General features: G+C 47.5%; 1 protein-coding gene across 6 annotated transcripts; it reads right to left on the reverse strand.

Moving 5' to 3' along the window:
- Positions 1-50: 50 nt before the first annotated feature.
- LOC307106052 (phosphorylase b kinase gamma catalytic chain, liver/testis isoform) lies at positions 51-18,436 on the reverse strand. Of its 6 annotated transcripts, XM_079782148.1 has the most exons (11): positions 17,925-18,436; positions 16,757-16,927; positions 8,811-8,923; positions 4,751-4,926; positions 4,425-4,479; positions 3,047-3,112; positions 2,800-2,963; positions 1,145-1,235; positions 910-1,063; positions 713-838; positions 51-623 (listed from the first exon to the last, which is right to left on the reverse strand). In XM_079782148.1, the coding sequence occupies exons 2-11, from the start codon at positions 16,922-16,924 to the stop codon at positions 330-332; spliced, it is 1,407 nt and encodes a 468-aa protein (XP_079638274.1). In that variant the 5' UTR covers positions 16,925-16,927; positions 17,925-18,436; the 3' UTR covers positions 51-329. The 6 variants fall into 6 exon arrangements, with proteins under 6 accessions (XP_079638274.1, XP_079638270.1, XP_079638269.1 ...); XM_079782144.1 differs by lacking the exons at positions 16,757-16,927; positions 17,925-18,436 and adding an exon at positions 9,427-9,804 and having other exon boundaries at positions 60-623; XM_079782143.1 differs by lacking the exons at positions 16,757-16,927; positions 17,925-18,436 and adding an exon at positions 9,226-9,359 and having other exon boundaries at positions 64-623.
- Positions 18,437-18,439: the final 3 nt, after the last annotated feature.

The following is an 18,439-nucleotide window of genomic DNA, read 5'->3' on the forward strand; positions in this document are numbered from 1 at the left end:
CCCATCCTGAGCAACTTCTGGGCTTTCCTGCCAAAGCCAGACACCAGACATAGGGCATTGGCTCCCTGGTGTGTAGATTTTATTGTATACACAGCACAGGTAGCACTGACAGGGCCAGGCATGGCACTCTTGAGTGGCTCCCTTCTACCTCAGCTCTGATCTGAAAGCCCCGGCCAGTGGGGATAGACCGGACTTTATGATGTACGATGAGTGGTGGCCTGGCCAAGCAGTGGGGCCCGGGGCCTAAGGCCAGAGCCAAGAGGGGCTGGAATGATAAAAATCCTCCTCATGGAAAGTCCTGCTTTCTGGGGTCCCCCAAGGCTCTGGTGCTAGCCCAGCACCAGCATGGCCTCCTCCTCGGTGACAGCAGCTGAGTCCCCCTCCTCTTCAGGGCCCATGATGGGAAAAGGCCCCGGCGGCCGGTGCTGGAAGAGGGCTGCGCGGTTCTGCTGCTCGCCCTTCTTCACCCAGTGCCCATAGAGCCGGAAGGCACAGCCGTCAATGAGGCGCCGCACTGGCCGCAATGCATAGGGGTCCCTTAACAGTGCACTCTTGGTCAGCGGCCGTGCATGGTGGATGCTTAAGGCCACTCGTCCAGCAGCCAACACTGTCCACACTGCCACCTGGGAAGGGGGAGGGGAGTGTGAGCTCCCGTGTAGCACTGCCACAGGGGACGGAGGAACAGGCCAAGACCTGACACTCGTGGGCTTACCCGGAACCGCTGTCGGGGGGTGAGGTTCCAGGGTTGGCTGCCTTCACAACGCTCAAAGAAGGGGTGCTGTAGAGCTTGCTCAGCTGTCAGACGCTCTTCAGGATCCACTTGCAGCAGCCTTGAAATCTAGGGGAACTCCACAGCATGAGGGCTAGCTCTTGGGCCTCCCGCCTTGCACCCTCACGGTCCCAGCTCACCAGGTCTTTAACAGTGTTTGAACGGTCGTCCCATTCGGGTGAGTTAAACTGGTACTGGCCTTCCATGATCATGCGTAACATCAGGATCTGACGCCGGTGCCAGAATGGTGGTGAGCCAGCCAGGAGTGTGAACAAGATTACGCCACAGGCCCAGCTGGGAAAAAGACCAAAGTCAGGCAGGAGTAGGTGCTGGGCAAATGTACACAGGAAGCAGACAGGGGTACCAGAAACTCACAGGTCGACCTCCTTGCCGTAGCCCGGGTGGGTTTCATCCATGGAGCATTTAAGGATCTCAGGTGCTAGGTATCCTGGAGTCCCACACAACTCTGGGGAGAGAGGGCTGAGATTGGTGGGATGCCACCAGCCCCCTCATGGCCCTTAACACCAACCCTCTACTGGAGCCTCAACAAGTGTTCCCCGTTCCGCTCCTGCCAGACTGCTGGGTCTCAGTACTAGACCCTGGCCCTGCTGACCAACTCAAATACAAGGCTCCTGTGACCTTGGGGAAATCAAGAAAAGTGATTTTTAGATTGACTTCAAGGTCCTATCCAACTATCACTTGCCTCCAACCCTCTGGCCAAACCTACCCATTCCTCACACAACATGTTACCACATTTTTACATTCATAACATACATGAAAAACAGAACTTTCTGTATTCCTTTCTGCCCAAATCTACTCTTCCTATCATCTCTACTCTGGTTAGTGGAACCAGGGGAAGGAGTGGGAGTACGGGATTTCTTCAAGTCCATACTGGGTAAGCCCCTTGTTTAAAACTCTTCCCTGGATCCCCAATATGGCCTCAAGATCAAGTCTATTCTTATAGCACAGAGCCCTCCATGACTTGATCCAAACCGTTATTTTTAGTTTCTACCACTTTGTGCCCCAATTCTAACATCCCAGAAATTTCCAAACTGTATTCCATGGCACACTTCCAGGACAGCTTAATAGGCCTAAATTGAACCTGACTCTCAGGAAATTCATTCCTAAGTATTTCTTGCCTACCATGTACCATGCACTACATTGGACAGTGGTAAATTAGATGTTCTCTTGCCAAACTTAATGTCTACTAAAAAGCAAATGAGAAATAATAGAGTAAGATGGATGCCATGAAGGGAGTAAAGAACAAAAAGAAAAGGCCCTAGCTGGTTTGGCTCAGTGGATAGAATGTTGGTCTGCGGACCGAAGGGTCCCAGGTTCAATTCTAGTCAGGGGCACATGCCTGGGTTGCAGGCTCGGTCCAACATGCAGGAGGGAGCCGATCAATGATTCCCTCTCATCATATTTCTCTCTCTCTCTCTTCCTTTCCCTTCGTCTCTGAAATCAATATATATTAAAAAAAAAAAAAAAAAAAAAAAAAAGCTCTGAGGAGTCTTGCAGTTGAACTTTGTTTAGTTTTCCATTTGCACCAGAATTATTCTGTCACAACGAATGTATTAACACTGGGTGAACCTGAGTGCCAGAGTACCAGGTTCCTCATTGCACCTAAGACGCACACTGATAGACCCCAAGTGTGCAGCTGAGTCCTGTATCCCCTTCTCCCTTTTTCCTCCTGGGACAAGCCCAGCCTCCCAAGGCCCAGCTCAGAGCCCCTGCTCTGTAGGTCCCTCCAGCTAAATCAGGTGCTCCTTTCTCCTGGCTCCCCCCACATGGCCCCTAGCCACTGCTGTGTGCCACTTATCTGCTCACTTTCCTGTCTCCATCCTCCCCAGGTCAGGAAACCCATTCTGAGCTGCAAACAAGGTTCTGCACCCAGAGGGTGCTTGGCAAGTGTTAACTGACTTCCCTTTGCTTGGTAGCTGGGACTCAGGTCTCAGATCCAGCCAAGCAGACTCATGTCTGGGTCTCCTTCCCTCTCAAGCACCAGGTCTTAGGGCACCAGGTCCCCTCACCTCGAAGCTTCTCGCCAGGTTCCAAGTGGCAGGAGAACCCAAAATCGGAAAGTCGGATCTGCATATTGTCATCTAGGAGAATATTCTCGGGCTTCAGATCTCGGTGCACAATGTTGTTGGCATGGAGAAAGTTCACTGCTTCCAGCAGAGATCTCATGATGGACCTGGGGGAGGGGCAGTCTCCTCTGCTTCTCCCTGCCCCACCCCACTCCCTGCTCACCCCAGGGGCTGCAGGCTCAGCCATTACCTGGTTTCCTTTTCTGAGAGGGCCACTTTCTCTGTGAGATAGTCAAACAGCTCCCCCTTCCGCATCCTAGGAGATAGGGGTGGTAGGGAGGAAGGTGCGCCTCACAGTGAGGGCTGAGAAAATAAGCCAGTGCTCAGGGAAAATACTATAGAACAGGCCAGTAGAGAGATTTCTCTGGCCTGGCCGGTGTTGCTCAGTGGTTGAGTGTCAACCCATGGACCAAGAGGTTGTCAGTTCAATTCCCAGAGAGGACACATGCCTGGGTTGCAGGCTCGATCCCCATTGGGTGGCGTGCAAGAGGCAGCGGATTGATGATGTTTCTTTCTCATAGATGTTTCAATCTCTCTCTCCCTCTAATATCAATAAAACATTTTTTAAAAAGGAGAGGGAAATTCCTCTGTAGACAAACTAAAGGGTCTCAAGACAGAGCACTCCAAGAGTGAGAGGAATGCCGGAGGCAGTTTGGCCCAGTGGGGTGGAAGTTCAAATATCTTCATTGTGCCTGAGGGGGCTATTTTAGCAAGAATGAATACCTTCTTGTGCCAATAATTTTCAGGTGGTCCTTCTTATCTAATACTCAAAAAGGCCTTTTAAAGTTATCTATTTATAGCACCGACCAAAATTTCAATTAATAGTGGGGGGGAAAAAAGTTGTACAGGGCTTTGATTTTTGCTTATTTTGTCTTCTCTTTAAAGAGTGAGGTTATAATTGTAACTTTGTGTCAATCATCACTGAAATATAAAAAACACATCAGGTATAGTTTTGGGAGTATTATTGTTGGGCAAAGTTGCATAATGGGTAAATAAAATGGATACTTCCTATCTCCCCTCAGACTTTTGCAGAGGGTCATTTCTGTATAAAAATATTTTCCAAGGGCCTCTCTTAAATATTTAATATTCAAACCATTCTCTTTTGAAGAACCTTTGCAACTGGTTTGCATTATATGGTATAGCATGAGACATTCAGTTTACATTGACCAGAAAAAGAATTGATGAGCAGAGATAGACACCAGCATAGGGTGTTAAACAATGTGAGACTGGTGAGCAAATATCTATTTTATAAGCGGTCAGCTCCTAGAGAGACACTCTCAAATCAGTCCTTTCTTCCCTGCTAACCTTATAACCATGGGGGGTTAAGATAGTTGGGGATTTGGGTCATGAAGACCCTTTGTCTTGGACTGGTCACTATTATTACTCTTTGAAGAACGTGCCTCAATCAAGGCACCAAGGAAAGAGGCCAGAGCCATGGACTGCCAGGCAGGCTCTGGCTGGACCAGAGGAAGGTGTGAGGAGGGTGGTCTTCAGCCCACTGTGCTGTGAGTCTGGGGCTGTGCATGGAGGTGAGGCGGCTTCTCAGGTTGGGGCAGGGAGATACTCACAGGTCAAACACCAGGAACATGAAGCTAGAAGACTCGTAGGAATCGATGAGAGTGACTGGGGAAAGAGGCAGAAAGGCAGAGAGACAGAGATGGAAAGGAGCGGATGCATATTAAAGGGGCTTTCCACCCTGAGGCAACAGTGGGCTGTTACTGGGAAGGAAAATCAAAGGAGGCAGTAGGGACCCAAAGGCTGGCCACCCTTTGAGGTGGAACAGAGCCAGGAGGGAGGGAGCAGAGGGGCGGAGGCAGTGTTGGGGGGAATGGGCTCTGGGCAGGACCAGCAGGACGTGGTTGTCATCTAACAGGAACAGGGGATGCAGCCTCACTGATATGGGGGTGGCCAGCGACCTGGCGAAGGATGTGTGTCTCTCGCCGCGTGGCTTCTCGCACCTCCTCCAACTGCTCAGGACTCAGTCGCTCAGCTGTCACCTCCATGATTTTCACTGCAAACTCATGGCCAGTAGCTCGATGAACACAACGGCGGACCACAGAGCTCACTCCTCTGCCAGAGTCAGACAACACAGGAGTCAGGGCCTCCTACTCTCTCATTTCCAACAGAGTAGAGCCTCAGCATCCTCATATATACTGCACCCGATTCTGAAGACCCATCTGGACAAGGCAACCTCCCAAGAAGCTCGTCCTGGCCTACAACAGATTCACAGTGGCCTCAGCAAGCAACGCAGGTACCCAGGAAGGTGAAACACAAAGCTAACAGGGAAGGCAGGCCCGGGTCCTGGTTTCTAACCCAGCCTCTGCCATGCCTTCAATGGGTGAACCTAGACAAGTCCCTTCTACACTGAGCCCCAGAACCTGCCCCTTGCCCTGAAACCTCACAAGGAGAAAGTGAGAAGAAATTACCTAAGACTCCCTCCAAATTTTACTCACACTTCCTGATTACCCCATCCAAATCCCAAAGTTCCCCTACATTAGCTCAAGTACAGGAGGCTCTAAATAAATATTGGGCAATTGACTAGAAGACCAAAGTTGAGAATTAAAGATATAGGTTTAGGCCCAAAATTCGCCACTAATTAATCTCTAAGGAACCCACTAACATAAGGTCTCTGGGTTTCCGCTTCTCCAGCTCTGAAATGTAGCCAAAAATATCCTGAAGGGATGCTGAAAGACATTACTAAGGTAGAGACAGGAAAGCCCTCTGGCATTGTAAAGACAAAGTCCTAGACAGCGATTTCCTCGCTCGGGCTCCGTCACCAACTCTCTATGACCCTACAAGTACTTCAGGCTAAGGTGCAAATCTTTCCAGGATCACACATCTCAGATGCTGGTTCCCTGGCTGCCATTCACACAACCTCCTGCTGTGCTCTCACCGCCTCCTTGACCTTACAATACTCCCTTTTCCTGGAATGCCTGTCACCCACATCTCTGGTTCGATCAAAGGATGCAGACGATTAACCCTCTGGCTAAACAGTCCATATATGAATTACGTTTCGGTCAGTCCAATATTCTTTCCAAATCTGGATTCATATATCTTAGATGGGACAAGAATCCTCCAGCTGCCACAATACTTCTCACTTCCTACTGTCTTACTCTTAGCCACTTCAGTTTTATTTTGTGCTCAACCACTAAATGCATCTGAGTTTGAAGCCTAGTACAATTATTTTAAAGCTTCAGGCCTTTATACATGAAGAAACTGGTACTCTGGGAAAAGTAATTTAGTGAGAGTGTGCAGGAAAACAGGAGGGAAATAGAGGAGACAAGGGATCATGCTACCACAGTAACGTGGAAGGAGATGATAACACCACCACCCTCTGATCTGCCTTTTCCAAAACTGGTCTTTCTGTGCTCCCTGGCAGTGGAACCACCATTCTTCCCGAGGGTTCTTCCTAGCCTCTGTGAATCCTCCCTTACCTGGTCCTGAAACCCCGCTACTCAGGACGTGGATCTCAGCTTTCTTCTTTTCCCAATACTCTCCCCTGGTGACCTCCATCCAGTCCCAGGGGCTTTTAATACCAACTATGTGTAAATGATTCCTGCTACACTGTCCTGATCCATCATTATTTCTCTCCAGAATTCCGGATTTCTTTTTAAAAAATATATATTTTTTTATTGATTTCAGAGAGGAAGGGAGAGGGAGAGAGAGATAGAAACATCAATGATGAGAGAGAATTATTGATCAGCTGGGGATCGAGCCCGAAACCCGGGCATGTGCCCTGACTGGGAATCAAACCGTGACCTCCTGGTTCATAGGTCAATCCTCAACCACTGAGCCGCACAAGCAGGGCCTCAGCAGCACTTGTCACAGCAGACCATGCCAAGCTTGCAGAAGCACATTCTTCCTGTTGTTCTTTGTCACTCACAGATGACATCTCCTTGGTCTCCCTTGCTGGCTCCTCCTCCTCTAACCCATGATACGGCCCAGGGCCTAAGCCCATGCCACTTTCATTTCTGTCTATATTCTCTCGCCAGCTACTATCTATACACTGATGCCTCCCAAATTTATAGCTTTAGCCCAGCCCTCAAAGACCCACTTGACAGCTCCAGTTGTTTATCTCAAAGTTAACATTTCCAAAATGGTATTCTTTTAAAAATATAATATTTTGATTGATTTCAGAGAGGAAGGAAGAGGGAGAGATAGAAACATCAATGAAAAGAGAGAATCATTGATCAGCTGCTTCCTGCACCCTCCCTACGGAGATCGAGCCTGCAACCTGGGCCTGTGCCCTTGACCAGAATCGAACCCAGTACCCTTCAGTACACAGGCTGATGCTCTATCTGCTGAGCCAAACCAGCTAGGGCAAAATAATGGAATTCTTGACTTGCTCACCTGTCCCCATAATCTGATCCTCCTGTCTTCTCTGTTTCAATAAATGGTACTCAAGTGCTCAAATCCAAACCTTAAAGGTTATTCTTCTGTTTTTCTTCTATCTTCTTCTATTTCCCCCTCATGGTCATATCCAATCCTCCAGGAAACTGTATCAAGTCATCACCTAAAACTATCCGTTTCTTTTCATCTCTATCACCCCCACTGCAGTCTTAACCCACCACCATCACTAGCCTAAATGAATCAATAGCTTCATAACTGGTCTCTGTGCTTCCATTCCTGCCCCCTCCTCCTCCACTCTCTACATAAGAGCCAGAATGATCTTTTTACACTGTAATTAACACACCTGTGTTGAGCACTTACCAAGTGCCTGAAAGTGTTCTAAGAGTATCGTATTAACTCTTTTCATCCTCACAGCAACCTACAAAGTAGGATTTATTTTTATTCCCAATTTACAATGAAGAAACTGAGAGCTGGCATGGCTCAGTGGTTGAGCGTTGACCTATGAACCGGGAAATCATGGTTCAATTTCTGGTCAGGACACATACCTGGGTTTCAGGCTCAATCCCCTGTGGGGTGTGCAGGAAACAGCCAATCAATGATTATCTCTCATCATTGACGTTTATATCTCTCTCTCCCTCTCCCTTCCTCTCTGAAATCAAGAAAAATCTATTAAAAACACATACACATACACACACACACAAAAATTGAGACATAAAAAGGGTAAGTTCCTAGCTCCCAAATCACAGAAATGTAAATTAGTTCATGTTACTTCCTTGTTTGAAACGACCAGTTTCACTAAAATTTAAATTCCTTATCATGGCCTAAGACCTTACATAACCTAACCTCTATTTACCTCTCCAATTTAATTTCCTACTTTGTCTACTTCTAGCCACTATGCTCTTCTATCTATTGGTTGACGAGGCCCTTTCCTACCATGAGCCTTTGCACTCATTGTTCCCTCTGCCTGTTCATTCTCATCCTCCAAGTCTCAGCTCCATTAGTGACTCTCGTTCCATCACTTTATAGTCTCCATAGCACGATGACCTTTATCTTGTTTTTGTGTTTATTGTCTGTCTCTACAACTACAATTCCCAGAACAGAAACCTTGTGGGTCTGGTATGCCCAGTGCCCAGCACAGGGCACCCAGCACATTGCACATGCTCAGGAACCTCTGATGAGTAACTGTGTCTGCCACGGCCTCTACAGCCGAGGCCCGCCTTCCATTCTCTGCGCGCTGAACTCCTCCTCACCCTCCAAGACCCAAATGTCACCTCCGGAAGCGGTGGTTCCGAGACCCGCAGCACTTTTTACACAGCCCCACACTGGTGGAACGGTCCTGTGTCTCCCTGTTCCTTCACTTGGAGTACCCCCAGGGCACAAGCATCTCCTCTTCCCTTTCCGTTTAGCTTTGTGCCTGGCACACAGCAGGTAATTCCAACTGTTTGAACACATAAATGAGTTTGTGGGGGGAAATGGGGGTTGGCCCAGAATGAGAGTCTGGTCACCGAACTGAGCACTGACCTACCCCGTTTAGAACGACCCAGCCCGGAGATGGACCCCAGCGCTCCGGGCCTCCGGGCCTCCGCTCTCCGGCCCGGCCTCACCTGCCGATGACGTCCTTAGGGTCGTACTTCTGGTAAAACTCCTTGGCCGCGGCCCAGTCGGGCAGCTCGTCCTCGGGTCCCACGTCCAGCGTCATTTTGACGGAAGTGGGGGCCTGTGAGGAGGAAACGGAGGGCAGGGAGGCCCACAGGCTCTGAGAGGACGCACATCGCGGCTCGCGGAGGCACAGTCCCTGCGGCTGGGGCGCCAGGATCTTGGGGAGTGGGGACGGGGTTGGGGAAGGAGCGGGGCTGGGGAGGCCCAGCGAAAGGGCCTAAGGGGCGGGGAGGCCGGCAGGGAGGGGGCGGGGGGGGGAGGCTGGGAGAATGAGGGGAAGGGTACGCGGGCCGGCGGCTGTTGCTGCGCAGGCGCATTGGGCCAGCGCTGCGCGGGGTGCGGGGTCTCGCGCAGGCTCACCCGCAGAGGCGAGGAGAGGAGCCGGGGACCCAGCGGGGCCGCCCTGTCGCCGGGTTCGCCTCCAGTCCCTCACCTCACCCGGGGCGCGCCGGCAGCGACCTCCGGCCCCGCCCCGCCCGCCCGCCAATGGCGGCGCCTCCTGAGGACGGAGGCCCAAAAGCCCTTGCGATTGGAAACCGCTGTCTAACGGGGAGCCGAGACCTGAGGCTGCAGCGGGCGTGGCGCTCCGGGTTCCCCGAGGCTGCGGCGCTGAGGCTTCCCACGGAGCCAATCCGGCCCGCACCTGCCGGAGGCGGCGGAGGGCGGAACTTGTTGACCGGGGTGGTGGGAGGCCTGGAACGCGACCGGGAGGCCGGGTTTCCTGGGAAGCAGAACCTCTGGGTTGCTGGGATGCACGACTCGCTGCGCCGATTCCCGGACTCGGGCAGGGCCCGGTCTCTCAGCAGCCCTGCCGTGAGGGGCAGACCCCAGCGGGAGAACTGCCCAACTTGGCCCCGGTGCGGACTGGGACGTGCCCCGGCCCGTCAGCCGGAAGAGGCTGCCTCGTCCTGTGTCGGCTCTGCCTCTTGAATACTTCTAAAGCCCTCGCTGGGGGTTCTGTTTCCCCAACCTTCCACCACCCCTCCCCGAAGTTGGGGAGTTTTACACTCTGTTTTAAGGCTACCAGGTTATGAGATTCTGCCAGGAGCCACTTGTTCATAAGCCTTCTCTGTGCATACCTCAACCCTGGCATTCACTTACTCATTCTTTGAATATTTGTTCAACCTTTTCATCTCATGGCACACATAAACGACTAAAATTCTGGGGCACACCAAAAAATAGGTTATAATTTTTGCCGATCTGGTAAAAAAAAAAAAAGTATAATTTTGATTCATTCATACCAGCTGTCTATTGTAGTGTTGGCTGTTGTCATATTTTAATTTGACACTCTAAGGGAAAAGAGGTCAGTGCCCCTGACTAAATAGTCAGGTATTGCATGTTTTAAAAATTTTTGTGGCCACTGGTTGAAAATCACAGTGCTAGACTAACAGCAATAATAATAATAATAATAATAATAATAATGTCCCTACCCTGTGGAAGTTCTATTCCCCATGAAGGAGGCACAGAATGAATTAATATAACCTGCTAACAACTATCTTAGAAATGTCACCTTGGGATCACAACCATGTAATGAGTCCAAGTAACTTTTTAACGGAGTACTTTGACTATATCATCAATCTAAAAGACAAAATAGGCCGGGTGTATGAGCCAGGAGGTCAGGGTTGGATTCCCCAGTGGGCACATGCCTGGGTTGCTGCTAGATCCCCAGTGGGGGGCGGGGGGTGCAGAAAGCAGTCGAATCAATGATTCTTTCTCATCGTTGATGTTTCTATCTCCCTCTTCCTCTCTCTCCGAAATCTATAGAAATGTGTTTTAAATAGATAAAACAGGCACACTGTCCCTCCCAGGAGCACATCAGCATCCTTCCCTCCCCTACCCTTCTTCCCCCACAGGCATGCATCTCCTAAACTCTAAGGGACCCCATGAGACTTGCAACCAGGGGAGCAGTGGGCAGCAGCAGCTCCTCCCAGGCTACCCCCTGAACCTGTCTCCAAGGACCTTTTTTCCTGACTCTCCACTGAGCTGACAGCAGCCCCGTGTTGGCTCACTTCTTTCCCATGGTGTTGCTAGAGCCAAAGCAGCCCTGCCTGTCTCTCTCCTGCTGCTGCTTGTACCCTAAGTCCTTCCTTGTTTCACAGCCCCCAGCTTTAATAAATGTACTCTCAAAATAAAAATAAAGACAAAATCATTGTAAGAAATATTTAACTTTACTTAGTAGGCTTGTTATTTAGTACTATAATGGGAAGAGTATTCTAAAATTGAGCAAGTGAATAAACATTAGGTAGCCAAGGGTCTTACTGTGGGAATAAGGAATTTAGAATAGGGAAACAACAACCCTGACCAGTGTGGCTCCGTCCCATGCACAGAGGGGTTGCTGGTCCTATTCCTGGTCAGGGCACCAGCCCAGGTTTCAGGTTCCATCCCCGGGGGGCAGGGTGGGGGGAGCATACAGGAGGCAGCTGATCGGTATTCCCCTCTCCCATTGATGTTTCTCTCTCTCTCTCCCTTCTGCTCTCTAAAATGCAATAAAATTATTTTTTAAAAATAGAATGGGGAAAGGAGAGAACCTTATGATTAAGTCAGATGTGATTTTTAAAAAATAGATAAAGTATTTCTAGCATGAACCTCTGAAAGGGCCTAGACGCAGTAACATCTCAGTAGAATGAGCACAGCTAGTGTCTAGATTTCAAAGTAACAGTCCCCAGTAGAAGGAACCAAAGCTCATTTGAAGAAATGGCCAATTCCCAGGCTGGAGCAGAGACAGTGCAGGATGAATCTACAATAATTTGTGCCAGAAAAGTAAGTGAAAAAAGTTGGGGACGTATCAGAAGGACACAAGAACCAGGCTGAAGGCGTTTCCACTAGCCAAAATCAGGGACAAAAATAATGAGACTGAGAGGTACATGAGGGAGGCTTCTGAGGTGCTAGAAATTGTCTATTCACCTATTCAGGGGTGGGGAACCTTTTTTCTACCAAGGGCCATTTAGATATTTATAACTTCACTCAGGGACCATACAAAATTATCAACTTAAAAATGATCCTGCTATATTTGGTCAAACATTTAATTAACTCATTCCTAATGCCTTGGCAGGCCAGACATTCCACACCCCTGACTTAAGTGGTGATTACACAGATGTGTTTATATGAAAACATCAGATCTGTGAACTTTACAATATGTAAATTATACCTCAACAAAACATTTTAAGAAGGTTAATGACAGTAATGGATGTAATAAATTGAATTAAAGAACAATCCAAGACCGACCATACTGACCCTAAAAAATTGTAAATAAATAATGGAGAAAAGGACCGTCTTCATAGTAGAATGCCAATTAACTAATAAGTGTATAATGATAAACTTAAAACAGCAACATTCTGTAAGCCTCATAACTGTGTTGGGCAAACTGGGCATTAAAATGATTGGTGAAAATTTGCTGGGGAACAGGATACTTACACAGATTAGTTTTTAATTACAAAGGATAAAAGTTAGCTTTACCTTTCAGAAGTCTGACAGACACTGCCTTGACCAAGTTGTCAATATTACTACCACCAATAAGAGAGTAACTTGACATCATATGCCTCTTGATGTGATGTGCTGAGGACGCATTGACATTATGTAGTATTTCTAACCTGAATCCAATCATAAGAACCTAAATTGAGAAATTCTATAAAGACCAAAAATAAAGTGAGGATGAGCCCTAGCCAGTTTGGCTCAGTGGACGGAAGGGTCCCAGGTTCGATTCCAGTCAAGGGCACATACCTTGGTTGCAGGCTCGATCCCTGGCCCTGGTCAGGGCTTGTGTGGGAGGCAACCAATTGATGTGTCTCTCTCACATTGATGTTTCTCTCTCTCTGTCTCTCCCTCTCCCTAAAAATCAATGGAAAAATATCCTTGGGTAAGGGTTAACAAAAAAAAAAAAAAAAAAAGAGGATGAGGACCTACTAAAAATTGAAGGAGGCTAAAGAGATACGACAATTGCCCTAGCCAGTTTGGCTCAGTGGATAGAGCATCAGCCTTCGGACTAAAGGGTCCCTGGTTCAATTCCCGTGAAGGGCACATGCCTGGGTTGCTGGCTCGATCCCCAGTGTGGGGTGTGCAGGAGGCAGCTAATCAAAGATTTTCTCTCATCACTAATGTTTCTATCTCTGTCTCCCTTTTCCTTCCTCTTGGAAATCAATAAATATATATATATCCACCCACAGCAGAATGATTCATAATATCCCAAAACTGGAAACATCCCCAAAATCTACCAATATAAAATGTATAAAATGTAATATATTCATGCAATGGAATACTATACAGTAATGAAAACTATAGCTACACCAAAGATTGATAAATCTCATAAACAACATTAAGAAGCCAGGCATAAAAAGAATCCATAAGAGCCCTGGCCAGGTGGCTCCTTTGGTTGGAGTGTCATCTTGTGCAACGAAAGGTCACGGGTTTGATTCCCAGCTAGGGCACATACTTAGGTTGCAGATGTGATCTGTTTGGGGCACGTGCGGGAGACAACTGTCGATGTTTCTCTCTCACTGATGTTTCTCTCTCCCTCTCCCTCCCCCCCCCTCCCTAAAATCAATAAACATATTCTCGGGTGAGGATAAAAAATACACGAGTCCATTTATATAATGTTCAAATGTAGGCAAAATAAAACTATATTGTTTGAAGCCAGAATGATAGTTACCTGTGGGAAGAAAGGAAGCAGCAGTGATAATAAGGGATATAAAGGAGGCTCTGGAGTGCTGGCAATGTTCATTTCTTGACTTAGTGTTAGTTTTTCAGATGTTTGCTTTAACTTATTGAGCTTTGTATTTGTTTTGGATATTTTCCTGAATGTGTGATATATCTCATATTAAAAATATTAGCAGCCCTAGCCAGTTTGGCTCAGTGGAGAGTGTCAGCCTGAGGGCTGAAGAGTCATGGGTTTGATTCCGGGTCAAGGGCACATGCCCAGGTTGCGGGCTTGATCCCCAGTAGGGGGCGTGCAGGAGGCAGCAAATCAATGATTCTCTCACATCATTGATGTTTCTCTCCCTTTCCTTTCCTCTCTGAAATCAATAAAAATATAAAATAAATAAAATATTATCAATAAACCCAAGGTAAAGGCTATGCAATCAATATAATCATAGAAATGTTTATATATAAGGGATGGTTGCTGTATTCAATCCTCTCACTCCTCTCAACTCTGTAACCAAAGTATCCGAGTTCAATCCCAGCTCTGCCATTTACTAGCTGTGTGCCCTTATAATCTGTGCCTGTTTCCTCAACTATAAAGCGAGAACAATAGTACCTAGGTATTGAGTGATTGTGAGAACTGAAGAAGTTAAGAAGTATAAAGTGTCTAGAACACAGCTTGGAATATATCAAACATTCGATAAATAGTAGCTGATGCTACTACTCTTGCTCTCTGGCCTCTGGGTCTCTCTTCACGTATAAGGAAGAAGCTGGGGTCTTTCCAAGAAGAGCTTCCAGAAAAAGAAATCTTTTGTTCTCATGAAAGCAACTAGGCATGGGGAGATGCAGACTGCTGCCATCAGTCAGATGCCCACTCTGGCTCTTACCAAGGTCCCAGGGAAAAGCAGGGGAAGAACAGTAGACAGCAACAGCATTTCACCACTAAAAAAGGCTTTTATTATAAAACAAATTCTAATAAAATCAGGCCTGGTCTTCAGCCCCACCTCTGGGTAGAGGCCCCTAGAATGGGGTAGGTTGGGGGAACAGGGAATGATGAACACTGAAAGAATAGAGCAGGCTGACCTCCCCTCATCAGTCTCAGTTGCCGTTTTCTTTTATAAAGGGTTAGGAGAGCTCTTCCAAAGCCCTTTGAGAGGCGCCATCCTCCAGCCAGGAAGGACCACTGCTGGCATTTGACCCTAGCAATGCCGCATTGCAGGATTCAGGAGGTTTCGGCTGACTCTCAGCTGAGGCCACCCTCAATCACTCAGCTTGGGCGATGATGTAAGAGAGCAGCCACAGAAGCAGGGGGCCCAAAACGAGGACAGCAAGCCAGATAGCAAAGCTGATCAGGATGAACCTCCGGGCCCGGGCCCCCCAGTGCACTGCTTCCTCGGAGTGGCCTGCCTTATGCCGCTCTTCCGCCTGTGGGGGCAGGTGTTTGGTTAGGTTCTCCCTTTGCTTCTGTCCCAAAATGCCCACTGACCCACTACAATCCTCCATCCTTGTCATGGTTCAAAACCTCACATCCAAATCCTCTACCTTCCTTTCTAGTTTCTGTTTCTCATGCCTCATCTGCAAAATAAGTTACCCATTCTGCTCTGCCTACTTTTCAGAGTGGCCATTAACGCACAAGATCATATATGGTAAAATACTTTTCAATCCTTTTATTCCCTATCCTTTTCTACTTATCCCAGATTCATTCCAAATTTGGAATTCTTGGCAAGAAATAGTGAGCTAGGCCTAATTGGTTTGGCTCAGTGGATAGTGTCACCCTGCGGACTGAAGGGTCCTGTCAAGGGCACATGCCCAGGTTGTGGGCTCGATCCCCAGTGGGGGTGTGCAGGAGGCAGCCAATTGATGATTCTCTCTCATCATTGATGTTTCTATCTTTCCCTCTTCCTTCCTCTCTGAAATCAATAAAAATTTTTAAAAAAAGAATACTTAAAAAAAAGAAAGAAATAGTGAGCTATCTTGGAGTATTTTTGTATTTTTCACTCATGCCCAGTCACATAACACCCCATTCTCATTAGTCAATGGGCCTCATCTTTCCTTAAGGATTCTTTTTATGATTGTACCTTAACAAAACCCAGGAATTTTTATGACAGGAATACAGTTTTTTTTTTGTTTTGTTTATTTTTAAAGATATTTTATTGATTTTTTTACAGAGAGGAAGGGAGAGGGATAGAGTTAGAAACATTGATGAGAGAGAAACATTGATCAGCTGCCTCCTGCATACCTCCCACTGGGGATGTGCCCGCACCAAGGTACATGCCCTTGACCGGAATCGAAACTGGGACCCTTCAGTCTGCAGGCCGACGCTCTATCCACTGAGCCAAACCAGTTAGGGCAGGAATACAGTTTCTGATGGTTAAAATACAACTAGGGTTGAGAAAATTCAAGCATGGTGTTTAAGTTAGCCTGTGTGACCTTTCAAAAGGTAAATGTGCTGTTTCTGTTAGGTATTTTGAAATGGTGAAACCCTCTCAAAACCCTTATAGCTTCTCCAGGCTCCTGCAGACTGCTCTCATCACTGCTCAGCTGCCTCCAGTTTTCTAATTCATTCTCCATGTAGGACTTGAGAGTGGCTCTTACTGAAACACAAATCTGACCGTGTCACTCTCCTCTGCAAAAACCCTTGAATGGTTCCCCAGTACTTTCAAGATGAAGCCCTTGGGAATCTGGGCCCTCTGGCTTCATCTCTATTTCTCACTGGTCTATTTAGGCTGAACTAATAGCCCAGGCCTTCGTATACACTGCTTCCTTTACCTGGAATGCCTTTCACCCTAATTCACTCATCCTTGAAGGTTATTTCCCCTGCCACCTACTCTACTCTACAGACACATGTAATCACACACATAAAGGGTGGAGCAAAAGTAGGTTTACAGTTGTTTGTATGGAAAACAATACAATGAATAATACAAGAATAAATTGTTTTGGATAATTACAACTGTTAACCTACTCTTACTCCACCCTATGTGTCCTCCCCCAGCTCCCAGAATACCTTGTGCTTCCTCTACCATAGTACTGATGAGCTACATCCCATTAATAATTATCCATTTTCACAGCCATCTCTCATTAGAGTGTGGGACCTTTGATGGCAGGAACCATGTCTTCTTCTTACTTCTGGCACAAGGCCCAACACCAAGCTCTGACAGGCACTTAGTAACCGTTTGATCAATGTAGACAGATCAGATATGAAGCCATTGCCTTACTACACCCAACCTCCTGCTCCCATAGGAACTGCATTCCTCACCTTGATGGCAAACACAAGGGCCATGACTCCCAGGCAAGAGCAGCCACAGATAATGCTAGTAGCTGCCAAGTAGCGGAGGCGGAGCCAGCAGCAGCGAATGGGGGATGGAGAATGAGCAGCTTCCGTGTTGCTCACCAAGATCTCCACTGCATTCTCCTCGTCCTCCATCACCTGTGGGCGATACAGTCGAGGTACTTTTAAGCCCCAAAACTGAGCTCTTGGCCTGGCTTTCTCAGACTCCACCCCTCTCTAATCATGTCCTTGTGGCCTAGCCCAACTCTTAAGAATGCCACCTTACTAGGGAATTCCTCTAATGACTCATAGGCCAAGAGAGGAAATGTGTGACTGGAATCCTTCCTCAGACTAAGGTTTCAAGTCTTCAAAGGCATGCTAGCGTGAACATAGCATTATCTATATTATTGTTTTGACAAGTGGGGAGAAGTAGAATGACAGGCGCACACTGAGAAGCAGGAAATAGAATCTCAACAGCTGCTAGGAATCTGAGACGATCAAAGTCTGATTTTTAAACTGTTTTTCAAAGGGCACTACAATTCCCCCAAGTTCCTCAGACTGACATGCTAGGCCATTCCCTACTTCAAGCAAAACTGCCACTTCATGTGATACTAATTCTGGAGATGGGAGAAAGGAGGGAAAAAGTACCCATCTAAGCTCTTTATAGTTGAGAAAACTGAACATCAGAAAAGACCTTAAATCCCTCTCCAATAGGGCCTCCTTTGCTATGCTGACTCCCTGCCATCTCCTCTCCATTTCAACCCAGGCCACACAACACAATCAGATTAACACTGAGTTTGAATGACCTCATAACCCACACAGAAACCTGCATAATGATGCCCTACTTAACCATTTCTCATCTCCCCTAGTTCTCAGGTCCTCTGAGCTTTGAAACCAAACCATTTCCAACCATTCCCCTACATCCTAGATAAAATGAAACCATTTGCTGTTCTCTGAACACAACCCAGGATAAAAAGGGTGAAAAGAGAAGAGGCAAGATAAGCAGAAAGCAAAGACTATGTGCCACAAAGCTGCAGAAGTGGGTTTGAGAAAAGAACTCGGATGGAGTAAACAGATACAGACATGATGGGGAGAACACAAGGAGAGGGGCCAGGAAGTTGATCAGAGAAAATGTAAAATGAACAGGGGCTCTTACCTGGCTATAGGCCTTGAGGTACTGTGAGTTTCGGCTTCTGCCTCAGGTTTGATTTGGCTTGGGTAGAGATGGAGCTGACTCAGGGCTCCAAGCCAAGCCCAGGGGTGGGGTTGGGTGGCCAGCCACCACCTGAAGAGCCCCAGGAGCTCATATGGGGGTGTAGCTGACTCAAACCAGTTTGGCTAGATGGAGGAAAGCAAGGGAGGAAAAATGATGGGAGCAACCCAGGGTAGTGATGCCTGCCTTCTGGAAAAGGAAAAGCACCTGAGCAAGGAAGATAAAAGCAGGGAAAAGTCTAAGGCATCAGAGGGCTTGAGGGAAAGTCCAGGAACTGAGAGAAGAGAGGAGAGGAAAAGTGAGAGTCTGAGTGACTGAAAACTAAAACTTTAGAGAAAGGCACCCTACCAGATCAGATTTGCCAAATCTTCCCTCTTCTTGGGTGGACATTTCTACCTCCAAGATATGTAATTCTGTGTTAGAGATGAGGTACTAGGACCTTGGCAGGAGGAAGGGAA

Source organism: Cnephaeus nilssonii (genome assembly GCF_951640355.1).
Source record: "Cnephaeus nilssonii genome assembly, chromosome: 2".
In the NCBI taxonomy this organism is placed as follows: Eukaryota; Metazoa; Chordata; class Mammalia; order Chiroptera; family Vespertilionidae; genus Cnephaeus; species Cnephaeus nilssonii.

Bases quoted from the DNA above. Each gene is read 5' to 3' on its own strand.
- LOC307106052 (XM_079782148.1), bottom strand. From the start codon at position 16,924: ATGGAGGACGAGGAGAATGCAGTGGAGATCTTGGTGAGCAACACGGAA. The intron at 3,113-4,424 runs GTGAGTATCTCC...CCTATCTCCTAG, and splicing joins ATGTTCCTGGTGTTTGACCT to GATGCGGAAGGGGGAGCTGT. The intron at 624-712 runs GTAAGCCCACGA...CCCCCTTCCCAG, and splicing joins CCCCCCGACAGCGGTTCCGG to GTGGCAGTGTGGACAGTGTT.